Source organism: Aspergillus multicolor (assembly GCF_047715735.1).
Source record: "Aspergillus multicolor strain CBS 133.54 unplaced genomic scaffold BDW74scaffold_3, whole genome shotgun sequence".
NCBI lineage: Eukaryota > Fungi > Ascomycota > Eurotiomycetes > Eurotiales > Aspergillaceae > Aspergillus > Aspergillus multicolor.
The window spans coordinates 2,263,099-2,279,568 of NW_027395954.1; the positions used below are offsets into that span (position 1 = coordinate 2,263,099).

The 16,470-nt window shown below is 52.5% G+C and overlaps 7 protein-coding genes across 7 annotated transcripts; 3 read left to right on the top strand and 4 right to left on the bottom strand.

Moving 5' to 3' along the window:
• Positions 1–225: 225 nt before the first annotated feature.
• BDW74DRAFT_174778 (uncharacterized protein) lies at positions 226–1,107 on the bottom strand (the record flags this gene model as incomplete). Its single annotated transcript, XM_073728122.1, has 1 exon — positions 226–1,107. One exon carries the CDS (start codon positions 1,105–1,107, stop codon positions 226–228), a length of 882 nt encoding a protein of 293 aa, XP_073588301.1.
• A 2,335-nt stretch (positions 1,108–3,442) lies between these two features.
• Positions 3,443–5,123, top strand: BDW74DRAFT_146822 (serine protease). The gene has a single exon (XM_073723422.1). It carries the CDS (start codon positions 4,168–4,170, stop codon positions 4,918–4,920), a length of 753 nt encoding a protein of 250 aa, XP_073588302.1. The 5' UTR covers positions 3,443–4,167; the 3' UTR covers positions 4,921–5,123.
• A 33-nt stretch (positions 5,124–5,156) lies between these two features.
• Positions 5,157–6,807, bottom strand: BDW74DRAFT_174780 (uncharacterized protein; the record flags this gene model as incomplete). The annotated part of the gene is made up of 3 exons (XM_073728123.1): positions 5,157–5,913; positions 5,980–6,472; positions 6,519–6,807. 3 exons carry the CDS (start codon positions 6,805–6,807, stop codon positions 5,157–5,159), a joined length of 1,539 nt encoding a protein of 512 aa, XP_073588303.1.
• A 656-nt stretch (positions 6,808–7,463) lies between these two features.
• On the top strand, positions 7,464–9,273 carry BDW74DRAFT_187634 (uncharacterized protein; the record flags this gene model as incomplete). Its single annotated transcript, XM_073731528.1, has 3 exons — positions 7,464–7,706; positions 7,770–8,587; positions 8,667–9,273. The coding sequence occupies 3 exons, from the start codon at positions 7,464–7,466 to the stop codon at positions 9,271–9,273; spliced, it is 1,668 nt and encodes a 555-aa protein (XP_073588304.1).
• Positions 9,274–9,630: 357 nt separating this feature from the next.
• BDW74DRAFT_174782 (uncharacterized protein) lies at positions 9,631–10,374 on the bottom strand (the record flags this gene model as incomplete). The annotated part of the gene is made up of 1 exon (XM_073728124.1): positions 9,631–10,374. The coding sequence occupies one exon, from the start codon at positions 10,372–10,374 to the stop codon at positions 9,631–9,633; it is 744 nt and encodes a 247-aa protein (XP_073588305.1).
• A 676-nt stretch (positions 10,375–11,050) lies between these two features.
• Positions 11,051–12,498, bottom strand: BDW74DRAFT_174783 (fungal specific transcription factor domain-containing protein; the record flags this gene model as incomplete). The annotated part of the gene is made up of 2 exons (XM_073728125.1): positions 11,051–11,533; positions 11,617–12,498. The coding sequence occupies 2 exons, from the start codon at positions 12,496–12,498 to the stop codon at positions 11,051–11,053; spliced, it is 1,365 nt and encodes a 454-aa protein (XP_073588306.1).
• A 2,293-nt stretch (positions 12,499–14,791) lies between these two features.
• On the top strand, positions 14,792–16,155 carry BDW74DRAFT_165962 (uncharacterized protein; the record flags this gene model as incomplete). The annotated part of the gene is made up of 2 exons (XM_073726483.1): positions 14,792–14,983; positions 15,061–16,155. The coding sequence occupies 2 exons, from the start codon at positions 14,792–14,794 to the stop codon at positions 16,153–16,155; spliced, it is 1,287 nt and encodes a 428-aa protein (XP_073588307.1).
• Between the last annotated feature and the right edge of the window lie 315 nt (positions 16,156–16,470).

The following is a 16,470-nucleotide window of genomic DNA, read 5'->3' on the forward strand; positions in this document are numbered from 1 at the left end:
AAGAGGTCTAGTTGGAGTGACACCGTTGGATTTACGAAGTGGAGGACGGTATCTCCTCACCTACAGGCGAACAAGTCACCCCTAACGTGGACAAGAACTGAAACAACATGGTCCATGGTCCACGGTCGGACTTGCCAACAGAATGGTACCTTATACTTAGCCTGTGGTATCTGAAAGAGGAGACCACAGTCGACACTTGACTGGGCACGAGGACTTGGGCCGCGGTCAGAACCCTTGCGCCTCCCACACCTCTCCAGCCAGCCATTTCAAGTCTCCCTGATCGATTAGAATATCCCCTTCCTTTTCGCCGCTAGGGGGTCTTAAAAACAGCCTCTCAAAGCTGATGACCAGGGGTGCGCCCCGGACAGTCACTGTCCCGGCCTGGTTCTTCTCAATAGTGACCGAGCTTTCAAGGAAAGGACTGGCACGCTGTGGGTGAGGTACCCAACTCTCAATCACGACCAGGGGGTGGGTTTGGTTGATATTGACGGCGAAGACGAGCCGGACCTCCGCCGATGATGCGCGCAACCACCACCGCACATCACCCTTCAGCTTCCTGCCCGACTCCGAGAGAGCAGCCTCCCATACGACGCTTGGCCAGGGCCTGCCGTCCCGGGGGTCGGAATCTCTCCCATCGAATCGGGTTCTTTGGCGACCGAGGGGCGTGCGCCTAGGCAGCCAAGCGTTATCGGCCTGTTTTGCTTCCAGTCCTTCATAGCATGTGGTGGTGAGAAGGGAGCGGATGGTACGACCCAGGTCCATGGCCGTCAGGGCCTCATTTATGAGCTCCTGGAATGTGGACGTCACGACGTCGTGGGCCTCCTTCGGCATTCTGGCGACGAGTCGATTCAGGAGCGCGCTGTAGGACGTCCAATTCCGGAAGGGAAATGACTCGGCGCCGCAGAAATGCTGCTCAAACTCGTCGCGCGGAAGCCCCTCCACGAGAAACCACTCCGTGGTCTCCATCGTGGTTGCCCGGGCGTGCTCGTAGTCCTCTACGAACTGCTGCGGGCCCCGGTATTGGTAGTGCGGAAGGAGCGAAGGCGTGAGGTCTGCTAGGAAAGCGCAACCCCCGTCTAGGTCTAGCTCGTCGTTGAAGGTAGCCATGATAGGAGATACTTGCTGTCAGCAGCAAGCGCCTAGTGGTCAGTCAGTAGGTTGGTTGAGTGGTATGGTAGGTATGGTAGTTTTCCAAGAGGTCGACAATTGTAGGAATTTTTCGGACTTATGGCCCGAAACTCTGTGATAGCCGCGGTTCCATGCAGATTACCAAGAACGATATATGGTAGGAGTAATGCATCTTCATAAAACTGCTGTAATTGGATTCCATCCACCTGGTGGCCGCAATGAGATATATTTTGGCGCTGTCTAAGCATTCGCCTTCTGCCCAGTCTAAGCCCTAACTCGAAATCCAATGGATGTCTTTATCTAACCCAGGGGAGATAGTGACATTATTGACGACGAAGAATACAATCTACATATCTTTGCTTCAATCCCTAGTCATAGTTGTGCTTCGAATCTATGTACACTATGAATCCAACAAGTTGCTACCATATAATTAAACAGGCAGCTCGCGATAGATCGTAGCCCATTTGCGACATGACACAGTAAATTATGCCAACTTGGCGAAGAAGGTGTTTCCACTCGACGAACGAGCTGTAGGGATCTGTTAGGACTGGATCTACACTCTACTCGAGCAAGTTCCCTGTGAGCTTGAGAAACCCACCTGGGATTGATTCTTACCCGACTTGAATTGCGAGGAAACAGCCTAACCTTAAGCAGTCACACCTAAGTTTCGCACCGTGGAAGGAGTAGCCCATGAGCAACCAGCAACAGGATATCCACGTGAACGTGCGAAAGGAGCAATTGGGCTGGGTGCAGCGAGGGAGACAGCCAGTGAAGAGTTTGGAACGACAAACTGTTTACCTCACGTCCATTGTGACTCCTCGAGAAAGTAAAATTAAGATGTCAATGACAACCAGCGACCCCGTCGCCTGATGGGAAAGACGACTTCCAACTGGAGAGGATACGGTACGGCTGTCTCGCTCCAGATGCGCAGTGGGCCGCACTGCAAACCCCAAGGCAGGTAAAATCAATTCGACAGAGTTCAAGAATAAGCTTTAGCTAAGCTGGCGATAAACGCGCATCCGCAGGAAATTCCACATTTGAATCTCCTGGTAATCGTGCGACAGTAAGCCTACCCCGTAGGACAAAGTACGTAAGCGAACACGATGGCAGCAGAAGCAGAAACTCTGGGGTAGCACTGGGGTACACCAAGGCTACATGGATCTTGCAGCCCTCAGCGCGTACAACATGATATCGTCATTTCGAGTGTTCGTGACCTACCGCTTGCATTTTCCTTGTAGGCAGGAAGCTCAAGCGAGCGGGGCGCGATCGAAAAGCCCTTAATGCATGATGCCTGACAACAGGTGCAGCAATTTTTACCTTTGGCTGAGGGTCATCGGGGACGAAGAGAAGGGAAAAAAGGTATGGTACGATATACTTGTAGTCTATTCCAACGATTGACTTCTCTAAGAAGGGATAGTATCCTGCACCGATATTCTGATTGAATATATGCAAAGGCCATTGGCTGAATAGAATGTTTCTCGTTCATGATAGAGACGGTTTCATTGTGCAGTGGATGGATGGGGATTTTAGGTATTCAGGGTTGGCAAAAAGAGGAGAGACGGACATGGTAGAGAAACTTGAAGTATGAGGACAGGTTTGCACGCCCTATAACCCAGGAGTAAAGCCAAAGGCACTGAGGTCCTTGACTCTCCACCACGGGGGACCATGCTGCTACTCAGATATCGAACTCGTCAACTCCCCCTACGGTATCAATCATATGCACATCACGCCATATATCGGTGAAGTCCGAAATTGCGATATGTATCTCCTAATCCAACGTTAACCAGTAAATACCTCTCCTATCCACGATATCTCTTCACATCAATGCACCTTTCAAGGCCTCAGCCGGCCCGACCCCAGCTGGCGGCCGTTACACCGCAGACGCCGAGACAAAACACAACAAATCAGAAGGACGGTCAGGCGGTTAAGATCATGCATGCAACTCAGCAATCTGCGACGCTGCCTATAAGATGGTGACGATAAGACTGTTGTCAGGAACATGCGACGATCGCGCGCTTGGCGTGGACAGCTGTCTTGGGAGTTGGAGAAGGCTGAAGAAGCGGAGGATGCAACATCGGAATTGCACCAAGCGCAGCAGATCTTGGCGATGGGGATCGACAGGAAGATCGACTCTTCAGGGACAAGCCTGCGCCCGCTTATCAGGAGATTGGGGGCAGATGTAACGACGGGCGGAGGAGTAAAGTCGAATCTGGGAAGATGCGGGTGCGCCCGATGATTAACTTCGGTATCAGGGCTGCTATGATGGAAAATAAAGATGGCTATGCATGCATAGCTAGAGCAGCAGGTGTAGCGGATTGAGTGCCTGCAGGGGAATATCTTGCTTATTGGACACTTACGCAGACCCTGCCTGACCCCGACCGACCTGACCTGACCTAACGGGCGCAAGCTTTCTGTGGCGAGTCGCACAGACACGTAATCTGCAGGCGAGCAGATGATAGGCATCCAGACCCTGTCCCTGCTCCTGCTGTCCTCTCTTTCCCAAGCAGTATCCATCGGCTCTCCTTCCCATCGGTCGCTGTGGGTAAATTTCAGGGTCAACCGGGGAACGCCGGGCGCCCTATAAAATTCGATACTCGCAACGGGCAACGATCTGGGGTAGAGTAGCCGTCGTCCAATCACAGCATGTCAATCAGAAGTGCCCTGACCACTGCTAAGGCTAATTGGGCATCTCTCCCGCGATCTGCAAAGGCGCTATCCTTAGCGCCTGCATGCGCTCTGATCCTTATCATCAACCCTATTAGATGCACCGCCCGCACTGGTGATCGTCGGCCCATACCAGACTCCCAGCCTATCGAGGCCATCGTTCCTTGTCACTCGTCTATCCGGATGTAACCCAGGCTCGCCGGTCCGCGTGCTAGACACGAAGGGCAGGTGGACTGCGCATGCGCCGACTTGACCTCTTCCATCGAAGAGACTTACCTATATAAACCCTGAACCATCTCGCCTTGTACCTCCATCATCCCTCCATCACTCCCATCAATCCTCCCCTCCACCAAGGAATCCCCAAGACCCGGCAACATGAAGACCGCAACCGCAACCGCAACCGCCCTCCTGGGCCTGCTCTCCACAACCCTCGCCGAAAAACTCATCGTCGGCGGCGACGACGCCGAAATCACTGACTACCCCTACCAAATCGCCCTTCTCCAATCCGGCTCCCTCATCTGCGGCGGCTCCATCATCTCCCCCCGCTACATCGTGACAGCCGGCCACTGCGCCGACGGTGCCTCTGCCCGTTCTCTCAGCATCCGCGCAGGCTCAACATACCACGCACGCGGTGGCACCGTCGTCGGCGTCTCCGCGATAACTGTACACCCGCAGTACGATTCTGCAACCGTCGACAACGACATCTCCATCCTCGAGCTGTCGGAGGATCTCGTCTTTAGCTCCAGCATCGCGGCGATTGATCTCCCGTCTTCTTCTGCGCTTCCGGCCGCTGGGACGATTGGAACTGCGACGGGCTGGGGTGCGCTCCGGGAGGGTGGAAATGTGAGCCCCAACCTGCAGTACGTTGATGTCCCTGTCGTCAGCACGTCGCAGTGTTCCAGCGACTACGCGGGCTTCAATGAGATTACCTCGTCAATGGTTTGCGCCGGCGAGGAGGAGGGCGGCAAGGATGGGTGCCAGGGTGACTCTGGCGGTCCGTTTGTTGCTGATGGTGTGCTCATCGGTATCACTTCTTGGGGTAATGGCTGTGCTCGTGCCGGGTATCCTGGTGTTTACTCGAGCCCGGCTTATTTCAGGGATTTTATTCAGCAGGTTACTGGGATCTAAGTTGTCTTCTGCGACTTGGGCTTGGAAACCAGATGGAGGTTTTTCTTTCCGTTGCATGGGCTTTGATGATGGGGAGTGGTTGAGTTGGATGATGCATGGGGATGGTGTACATAGCTGATGCTTTCATGTTGATGAAATGGTATGGTAATGTGGAGGCTTCGTATATAGAATGGACATATATGCATTGCATTCGAAATCTTTTTTATTCGCGTTTGCGTTAGATGCGGGTATTATCTTTATGCAATTAGCCAGTACCTCTCCAACCCTCTTAACTGCTGGATCCAACTCGTCCTCCCCGGCTCCCCTTGACCATTCGCAGCACCCTGATCCCTCAACCGCCACGTCGTCCTCATCACCTCCATCGCAGTCCTTACATACCCCCAGGGCATAAGATTCCAGAACTCACTCAGTCTCTCCAGCGCCCACCGCCGATAAACGGGGTTATCCGTCTCCGCGCCCGCGATAAAGGTCGGCCATGTCGTCGCGACGAAGATCGGGTCCGCGCTGCCGACGAGACTTAGATGTGTGATGATGTTTGTGACGAGGCGCTCGGTATCTTCGCCTTCGCCTAGAAGTATTTCGGGGGAAGCGATAGTGTCGACGCTTCGTGTGATGTAGATCAAAACGGCATTCTGGTGCGCGAGCGCCGTGTGCATTCTGCTTAGGGTGAGCGGGGCGTTGGCGTTCTCTGCGCCTTCAACTGATAAAGCCCAGGCGTGGGCGTTGAAGGATTTTGTTGTTTGAAGAAGAGTTTCAGCCTGTGCGAGAATGGGTGTATAGTCTGTTTGTTGGGTGTCACTGTTCAGCATTGCCCCGGCAGAGACAAGGTTCGACAGCTCGCAGGCTTTGAAGAGGTTATGGAGGAGCACGGTCGGGAGGGAGATGTAGCTTGTTATTTCGGCGCGGGTGAGAGAGGCGGTTATATCACCTGGGAAGAGGAAGGGGTCGGAGAGGGTGGTGGTATTCATCAGGGTTGAGCCGAGGATGTACCATCTACCATACCATGCCCACTGGGTTAGCACAGGACCGGTGGTGTATGGTGGGCAAGGAAGGGCTTACGTTAGGCAGTCAGATGTAATGGTGTCGCGTATCAGTGCAGCTGGCGAGACTTGTCGGGGCTCAAGTGTCTGGAGGTAGCTGATGAGTCGGAGGGACCCCTGGACATGGGCGCGCCATTCGTCTCCGCCTGGGCTCATGAGCTCGAATATGATGAGCAGGTGGACGATGGTCACTATCAGGTCGACGTCGATATGGTCGATGTCTTCTAGGGCTTGACGGAGAAGAACAAGTGCTTTCTGTTTCGATGTGAGGGCGTCCACCAAGGCGCGACATGAGGCGTCTGTCTGGCGTGGAGTCTGCAGTGTTTGGAATCCACAAGAGAGCTCCGACTCCGAGTTCGTAGCTCGACGATGCAGACATGAGACATTCAAGGCGCCTGCTGCGTTGATGGCATGGCGTAGAATAGGATAGTCCCGACAGAGGGGGACAAGGCGGCGGAAAGGGTTGGCGTCACTGGCTGCGATGACTAGGTCGCTGCAGACGTTTGTGGCAACTACAACCTGTTAACCAACTGCCATGAGCATGGGAAAGGTACATACAGTGAAAGAGGTACCGTCTCGACGTTTCATCCAGACTCTGGTACAACGGGTCAAGAAGGGGCCCGGAGATAGCAACGTGAACCGGTGTCTGATTACCGACCAGGGCCTCGGTCGGAAGACGGAGAACACAGTCCTGTGCGCCAGAAGGAGGACTGCGCTCTTCACCTCTGTCAGCATCAGAAGCATCGCCAGGCGCAGAAAACGTCTTCCCCATCATCTTCCCCCGACTAGCCACCCCCTGGTTCCAAACAAACAGCTTGCCGTACCCCAGACATTCCTGATTCGTCATGTAACATTTCCGACAAGCGGGGAGAGTCCGATCACATTTTAACCGCCGGCGTCGACAGTTGTGACAAGCTTTTGAAGCGGGGGACCCCATTGGGGCCCAGGAGACCACGATCGAGCCAAGAAGTCCGTTCGATCCCTCAGGCTCTAGGTAAACTTGGAGCAACTTTCTCGGTAGAATCAGACTAACCGCCAACTACCGGACCGAGTGAGCGGCTTCGGCCCGCGGAGGAACGGCAGGATGAGCTGGAGGAACGACGATTATCCAGAGTTTGCTGACGCAAATCCGATGCACGTGGGGGGAGGACGAAAATAAAATGCACGACAGGACAAAGGCCTCTAAGCGTGCTTTGTCAGCGGATCTTGAGGCTTGGCTGCTGGATACGGCTTAGCCTGTCTGTTAGTGCACGACTTATAGGCAGGGTCAGGTAGGGGTGGGGCATGGCCCAATTTCTGGTCTATATACATCACATCATCGCAGTACGCAAGCTTCTCGAAAATTGGACAAGAGCTCCAGTTTCAAAAGGTGTCTGCAGATGTATAAGGGCGCAAAATCCCTCATAAGCATATTGCAGAATCTCGTCTAACTCTCGTCTCCATGTCCCTGTCTGTGTCGAAGAATATACTACGGCACATGAATTTCTCTATGAAGTCCGGACAATGGCCACCAACATACAATTCGACGACGAGCGGCAGGCCAGCCTAGAGGCTGCACTGGGACTGGAAAAGGACAAACCGAGATCGAGATCAAGCGACCCGGAAGCCTCCAATGACTCCCTCCCCCCCTTCCTGCTCGACAAAAAGAGTCTCGAAAAGCTCGGCCGTGAGCGCCCTGAGATCTTCCCAAACCTCTGGGTTGAGCTAGGCTTTTGCTCGTCGTTGATTGCGTCGGAGCTTCTTGCTGTACGTCTTCCATATCCCATCGATCCCAATTCGAGCCACTAATTACCGTATGTTGTTCGCTAGGAATACTTCGTCAGCGGCTTCAACAATCTCCTCCCACACATAACAACAGCCCTGAACATCCCCGCCGACGCCCAAATCTGGCCCGCCAGCGTCTTCTCTCTCGTAACAGGCGCATGCCTCCTCCCCGTCGCCCGCATAGCAGACATCTACGGCCCCCGCCTGCTCTTCAACATCGGCCTGATTTGGTTCATTGTCTGGTCGTTCATCGCGGGATGGAGCACAAACTACACCATGCTCATCGTGTGCCGTGCACTGCAGGGTCTAGGCCCTGCTGCATTCTTACCGGCCGGCATCATGTTGATCGGGAGTATATACCGGCCTGGACCAAGGAAGAACCTGGTTTTCAGTCTGTATGGTGCGTTTTCGCCGGTGGGCTTCTATGGCGGGATCTGCGTTAGTGGGTTATCGGGCCATTATTTGAGCTGGAGATGGTACTTTTATATCGGGTGTATGATTGTGCTTGTGGTTTTGGTGATTTCGCTGGTTAGTATGCCGATGATTCGACTGCCGAGACATAGCTCAAATCTAAAGATGGATTGGTGGGGGTGTATCACGATTGTACCGGGGTTGATATTGCTCGTCTTCGCAATCACAGAGGGCTCGCATGCGCCGGATGGGTGGAGGACGCCGTATGTGCTTGTGACATTTCTTGTGGGCATTGCGTTGCTGGCCGCGGCGTTCTATGTTGAGGGCTGGGTTGCCGAGGAGCCGCTGCTGCCGTTCGACGTGTTCAAGGTGAAGTCCATGAGTCCGCTGTTCGTGGCGCTGAGTCTCTCGTATGGCGTGTTTGGCATATATCTGTTCTATGCGAGTTTCTAGTATGTCCCATCTCCATCCCCACATCCACCTACCTATCTAGGTATCATGGAAGCGAGCCTTACTAACCGCTTCTTGCAGCATCCAAGACATCCTCGGCCACGACTCCCTGATCTCAGCAGCCTGGTTCGCCCCCATGGCCGCCGGCGGCGTGATCCTCGCCACACTCGGCGGCTTCACACTGCACCACCTCCCCGGCAAATTATTACTGCTGATCTCCGGCGCCGGCTATCTGGTTAGCATGCTCCTCTTCGCCATAATCCCCAATGACCCAAACTACTGGGCCTACGTATTCCCCGCCATGATCGCCGCAACAGTCGGCGTAGACATCGGCTACAGCGTGTCGAACATCTTCATAACCACGAACCTGCCTCAGAGCCGGCAGGGCGTCGCCGGCGCAATCATCAACACGATCGTGTTTGTGGGGATTAGTTTCTTTCTGGGACTGGCGGATACGGTTGTCGCGCAGACGGAGGACCTTGGTGAGAGGGGGAGCTACAAGGCGGCGTTTTGGTTTGGGGTTGCGTGTTCGGGGGTTGCGATTGTTTTGTTGGTCTTTATTAGGGTTGGTAGGGCTAAGAGTGATCTTACGGTTGAGGAGCGGGTGCAGCTGGCGGAGAGTTTGGCGACGGGGGATGTTACGCCTGAGCAGTTGGTTGCGGCGGGGCATGGGGCTCCGGTGGCTTAAAGAATTGAAGGGCTTGGGCTTCCACTGTATGCTAGGGTAGGGTAGTTACCAGCTAGATTGAAGGCGTTTAGAAAAGAAAGGACCAGTCGCCGAGCCCAGTTTTGATATTTGGACATGCCATGTATCCTAACTTAGTTGAAAATCTTGCCTTGTATGATAGTACGCTCTGCTACCCAGGTAGACACGGTACATATACGTCTAGAAGCTTGTATTAGCTGCAATAGATAGACATCTGAGCAACGCTACGGGGCCTATGGTACCGTAGTCTTCACGTCCAAATATTCCGCAATATATCGTTATTTTCTTGTTTCAAGTTCCCTTCCGCTATATTCAACGTACTCTATAATGGCATAATAATCACCACGGCACAACCCCCTCCCGATCCGTAAACGTCCCGGACTCCCCATCTTTCCCAGCAGTCGCAAGCTGCACAATCCGCGTAGCCCCAACCTCTGTCGTAGCCCCCGCATTCATATGCGTCGTCATATTCGTCGCGACCAGACCCGGACAAACCGCATTAACCTTACCCCCAACTGGCTCCAGCATGCGGTGGTAGTTCGCGACAAGCATGTTCACCGCCGCCTTGGAAGCGTCATACGCGCGGTTGTCGGCGTGGTAGAAGGGGACGCTTTTGTCGAAGGCATAGGTTATACTGCCCATTCCACTCGAGACAAAAACAACCGTTGGCGGAGTCGCTTTTGCCTTGCGGAGCAGTGGGAGGAGGAGATCTGTTAGTGTTGCGGTGCCAATGACGTTGGGCGTGAATGTGTTCATGTAGATATCCCAGGGTGATACTGTTTCACCGGATGAGCGCGTGTGGTCTACCAGCACGGCGGCATTGTTGATTAGGATGTCGAGGTAGCCGTACTCGCTTTTGATGGTTTGTACAGCGGTCTTGATGGATTCTTCGCTGTTCAGGTCGACTTGCAGGGCCGTGGCTTTATGGCCGGCGCTGCGCAGCTCAGAGGCGACCTGTTCGCCGGCTTCGAGGCGGCGGCAGCCGATTAGGACGTGGTAGTTGTGTTGGGTGGCGAGGGCTCTGGCGGTTGCGAGGCCGATGCCTTGGTTTGCGCCGGTGATGAGGACGAGCGGCGTGGACATAATGAATATCTGTTTGTGCGAAAGGAAAAGATTTTGATATCTTGCTTGATGGCGGTAGTGGAAGAGATGAATTGTGGTTATATATGTGGTAGAAATCTTTGACCTCGAGATACCAAGTAAGGCGTTTAAACAACCAAGGGATACTGATATATATTATAGTTGTCGAAATTGTCCCCCGAGTCGGGTGATTTTATTTATAATCTACAGGTTTTCGGAACAGTCGGCATAGGGCCCATAAAAAGACAAGGAAAATACCCACTTGCCGAAATCCATGGAATTTTGAAGCGCCGCCGTCGCTTCACCATTGTGTGATATGCGTAGGTAGGCATATAACCGTTGGAATGTCAAGCAGTGCCTTCTCATGCAAGCTGCACGAACCATGGCTTGTAACTGCTGGCATGCATGGCTGATACCCATGCCATAGAGTTAAGCTTAATGGACGGGGCCTAACGGATGAGAACCCACCAATGAGATATCTCACTGTGATGAATGGAGCTATTATAATATCAGGAGCCATATTGATGGTTCGCTCCTCCATCCCCTGGCACCTTTAGGTATGAACCAACATTGCCAATATGATTGGCAGGAGAGCGTGAGTTTGATGTCTAAGCTCCTCTGCTTGTCTGGTGGACAACAAGCCTTGGACAGTCCTTTGACTCCAAGGCATCGCCGACCATCAGAAGGCCGGGGCATGAGCTGGCACTGTGTCCCATGGAGCCATGCAATCGTACAGGGTGCCAAAGAGCTGATCCGCCTGTAGCGACGTGTATTCATCAAAGACTCCTGTGAGTTGCGGCAGAAGGCTGGAATCTGAGACTTGAGAAGGTAAATTCCAACTGTTGGTGGTTGGTGCTCTGTCAACCTGGGGTGCCAGTGCAGGTGGTGATGCAGGTGGCCCAGTTTGCCTGTCAATTTCAGTGATTGCAGGTAGCTGTTCGAGCGTACTCTCCGGTGACACTTGAGGCCTAGGGTCCAGCTGATGAGCGACCAAGGTAGGGCCGAATGGAGACGTGGAGTTGACCGGAGAGCAGAACTGAGTAAAGTCCAGGATGCGGAGAAACCCGGAGATGTCCACGCGGACTTTATTGGCGTTGGGATTTCCGGCATTTTTCCGGCAGAGCTCTGCTGTTGTTTCCATGAGTTGGTGTAGGCTTTCTGCCTGGAGGAAGGAAAGTGGCGTTAGCTTTGTACCATTGACGGGGCTGTTGGCATAAGTAGCTATTGTTAGGTACCTAGACTTACGGCATTCTGCATGTACGGCCAACGGTCGCTTAGCTTCCCGACAAAGTCTACGCAGTGCGTAAAGTTCTGTCGTCTTCTTGTGGCAGTTTGTTTGTGCCCTTCAACAAAGCATTGGTGTAATTCGATGGTGGCCAACACCGCTGCACAGTACCCAAAGATGGGGTCCGATACATAAAAGTCGCGATTGTACATGAATTGTATGAAATGCATGAGCCATGAACTGTGATGCATCCGAGCAGAGGTTGTCTGGTGCAAAAAAACCTCCGAAATGTCGCGATTGCCCTGTATCTGAAGCATTATGAGGATGGGATGGTTCAGGATGCAGAGTGTCGTGTGGTAGAGCAAGCGACTGAGCAGCCAAGGAGCCCAGTAGTCTCGCGATTGTCTCAGCTCTTCCGAGTCAACCTTTGTCAAGTGGATGAAGCGGTATCGGTGGGCTGGGGGCAGGCTGTCACCGAGGTTCATCACCAGTTCCAGAGTGGAAGAATATTGCGATGACTTGTGCCATGGTGGTAACCGTTCGGGAGACCCGTCTGCGGCGCGACCGCGGTTGCGGATATAGCATTGTGCCATGGACCAGGCTTCGCTGAGTTGGATGACAACAAAGCAGATGCCGTGCTCCTGCGTCGGTACCTCGAGGGAGGCTACCATTCGGCCTTCGGGGTTTAGGACGTCTGATGGAGGTGACGGAGCACTCGCAGGAAATTGGGGCTTGGATCGCCGTAAGACAAGGGGCAGGGGTCCTGGAAGCGGCTCACCGATAGTATGGTGCAGGAGGATAATGCTCCAGTAACATCGCCTTCGCTCCTCGACAGTATGATCATCCCATATGTATGATCCGTGGGAGTCTCGGTCCAGCTGCGCCGAGCGAGCAAGTGTCATGGCGAGTGTGGAATAGACACGACACTGGGTCATATTGCCTTCTGTTGACTCTGTTTGCAAGCCGTTTCTTGGAGGGAACCAGGGGACTTACCATACAATTCAATCAATCCGAGCACGCATAATGTCTGCAACGTTGACAGCTGGATGCGGCCATTCGAAATGCTAGACATAGCCAGCCGGTGTGCTTCTTGCCTACAGTTCCCGACTGCTGGGAGGCTCTCATGCCAAGCTACCCTTTCTGACTGGTCGATGAAACGGTGTGCCATTGCCAATACACTATACACGACTTCGAATGGTCGGTTGGGGAAAGATGACACGAGCGTTCGGGGATCGAAGAGCGGAAGCGGCTGCGAGTCACAATTTTGAAGAAAGGTCTGCGCCACTCGAACGGCGGCCGCCCACGACTTGATTGTCGGGCTTGAATCTCCCAGTGGCAGGTCGGTCGTTGGGAAGTCCGATGAAGGGGTCCTCCGGTCTGTAGTGGGTGGAGAAATGGTCGATACAGGACTGAGTATGCCGGGGCGCAAGTCGGTTGGTCGGAATGTGGTTGATCTCGAAGATGACTGCAACGTGCTTGCCAGAGAATCATCCTTCAAGCCACTGAGTAGGTTCGTGAGGGTGTTCTCTATAATGTTCAGTCGTTGATGCTATCAACGCGGTTAGCTATTGGGAGCGCAAGTTGACATAGTGGAATGAGAACCCAATCTCCTTGAGCCTCTTCAGATGCCTGGTGGAGGCTTGTCGACGGGCCCCCTGTCAGACCTGGCACTTGGTTCTCCATGCTAGGAATCGAAAGACGCTCTGCTTTGTAAAAGCAAGTGCGACCCAGGCGATGGCAGAGCCAACATGTAGGCCGTTTCCCACAGCATTTGGACTTCTTACGGCTGTGTCCGTGGATTAGAAGGGATACACTAATGTTCCAAGGGAGATTGATCTTAGCAGAAACATACCGACACGGCTCGCAGGCCTGCTGAGTCCGTTTGCGCGGGGTTCCGCCGTTTGTAGTCGGGGGTGGTTGCGCACTCATTGATGTTCCAGAAACCAAGGCGCTCGTTTAGATAGAATGTCTAAGTACATGCGCATGGGGGTTGAAACTTCAAGAGAAGATAGTGAAGGGAGGAAAACATGTGGAGAGAGCAGAGATCTTCAAAACGCAGGATTGGTGGTCAGCACGTGAGACAGGCGCCTAGGCCCCGGTGCTCTTTCCAATACCTAGATGGGAAGTTTCCAGTAAAGGAGTATTGTGGATGGCTGTCCATGAGGAAAGTGAGACTCAAATCCGATTTATCCGCTGCAGGCCAGAGGTGTACAACTAGGCTATCGTGACTATTGCTCAACTTACTCCAACCAGGCCAAGAATGTTGATATGTTTAGACCCAATGACGACGGCATGGCCTATCTTGCCATTGATAGTGCTTCCGTATCCGACGGATAGCATCCGGCCGTGGATGGAGTGCCTAGGGATGATAACGACCCGGAAAGCCATCCGATGAAAACACCGAGATTGACACAAAGATAACTATTACACAGCACAGAACATCGTTGCTTGAGGTCAACCTAATAGGTTCCTGTGTCCGCGTCATGTGAACGTTATAGGGTTATCATGCAGTCGGAGGGAGTGGTTGGTTGGAATTTGGAGATTGTCCACGATCCCACAGCCAACAGGTATCTAATTGATATCAAACAAACCCCTATTGAAATTTTCTTTCTAGACTTGCATTTATTATCTACTAGAACCTAATATCGGTGAGGGGAAGTATAGACTCTAGTGAATGATATATTATATATACTTTTATGGAATACACATCAACAAGATCAAGGTATATTCTGAAGCTAAAATACTTTGAAAATTCAATTATATCAAATTCAGGTATTTAGTTGCATTCAAAATACTCATTATTATCATTATCATGATTGTTATCACGATTGTTCTGTTATTGTTATTATTATTATCATCATTGTTCTTCTCCTTTTTATTATATCATCATTCTTTATGCTTTTGTTCCTTGCTTTATTTCTTGACTGTTTATTCATATCTTTTTCAAGATTTCTATTCGTCTTGTTCTGTTCCTTTATCCTTTTCTTGTCCTGTTTTTTGTCTCTTTGTACTTTTCATTTTTGTACTTTTCATTTTTGTTCTTTTATCCTTGTGTTTGGGTAGAGGCGGATGGGTTCCGGTTCATCCGTGTCATGTCAGGTTATAGGGTTATATATCTTTGTGAAACGAACAGGAGTAGTAGGATATGATTCTATTAAGATCTCAGGTTGTATAGTTAGTTCCAAACGTTGAGTTATGGCTATCCCGGAAACCATTACAGAAGAGAACGTCTCCGTATTGGCAACCCTTAAGGCCGCTCCTTCTGGGGGACCCTTTGCGCTGGCTGCTGAGTACCAATATGATCAAGATCCCAGGAAAGTCGATCTGACCCTTGGAGCATACCGAGATAATGACGGTAAACCATGGCAATTGCCATCTGTGAAAGAGGTACGTTCAACTCGAAACATGAATCCGGATGTTTGAGGTGTCAAATGATATGGGTAGATGCTAACCGTCCCATTTAGGCCAAACGCAGGATGAAAATCGAGTCGAGAGACCACGAATACCTACCACTGCGGGGAAGCGCAGACTTTCTGGAAGCAGCCAAAGATCTCGTCTTTGGTTCAAGCCGTTCAGAAAAACATCTTCGGTCGATCGCATCAATCCAAACAGTGTCAGGCACCGGAGCCAACAGCCTCATCGCGGCATTCCTACAGCGTCATACGAAGCCGGCGAACATCTGGCTCCCGGACCCGACCTGGGTGAACCACCCTGACATTTGGCGAGCGAGCGCTCCAGACGTCAATATTCGCTCGTACCCTTACTACGACGAATCTAACCGACACTTCAACTTTGACGGAATGATGAAGACGCTCCGAATGCAAGCGCACGAGCACGACGCAATTCTCCTGCACGTCTGCGCCCACAATCCAACGGGCCTGGACCCAAAAAAAGAACAATGGCGGAAGATTGCCACGGTCTGCGAGGAAAAGAAGCTGTTCGTCATCTTTGACTTGGCATACCAGGGCTTTGCCTCGGGGGACTTAGACGAAGACGCCTGGGCGATCCGGCACTTCGCCACATACCCTTCCCTCGAGATCGCTGTTTGCCAGTCGTTCTCGAAGAATCTGGGTCTGTACGGCGAGCGCACAGGTGCTCTACACGTTATGATCTCAACCGTGCACGCGTCTCGTGCGTCGGCAAGCACTGCCCCGAGTGCTAGCGCTACCATTGAGGCGCACCTCGTCGACCTGCAGCGAGCGTTCATCTCCATGGCGCCGCGGTTTGGCTCTGAGATTGCGACGGAGGTGCTCAGCAACCCGGAACTACGGGGCATGTGGAGGGAAGATCTTCGGACCATGAGTGGCCGGATCAAAGAGATGCGGCAGGCTTTGTATGACGAGCTGGTTAGGCTCAAGACGCCCGGGGACTGGAGCCACATTGTGCAGCAGACTGGGATGTTGTCGTACACGGGTCTCAGTCTGGAGGATGTTGCGGTGTTGAAGACAAAGCATCATGTGTACATGCTGCCGTCGGGGCGTGCTTCTATTTGTGGGCTTACGCCTTGGAATGTGAGGTATACCGCCGAGGCTATCCATAATGTTGTAGCTAGGCGTTAGTTGGAGTAGAATGGTGCTGTGGTTAGACAGCTTACACTCGTTTGAATCGTATTATAGTTTACGCACGATAGCTGACTTCAATAATCGGGGAACACGCATCCATAAGATAGATCAATGACTGAGTAAACGGTACAGGAATCACACAATGGATAATCAATCTGGTTGTGGGGAGCAGTCTAGAAGTTGCGATGGAAATATCATTGGCGAGGATAGGACTTGCTAGGGTAAGGAAGTAGCAATCCACCGAGGCACCTGCCCTGGCCTCACTCGTTCCTGCCCCTTCTGAGGGTTCATCCCAAGTACCTACCTAGGTAG

Bases quoted from the DNA above. Each gene is read 5' to 3' on its own strand.
- BDW74DRAFT_146822 (XM_073723422.1), top strand. From the start codon at position 4,168: ATGAAGACCGCAACCGCAACCGCAACCGCCCTCCTGGGCCTGCTCTCC.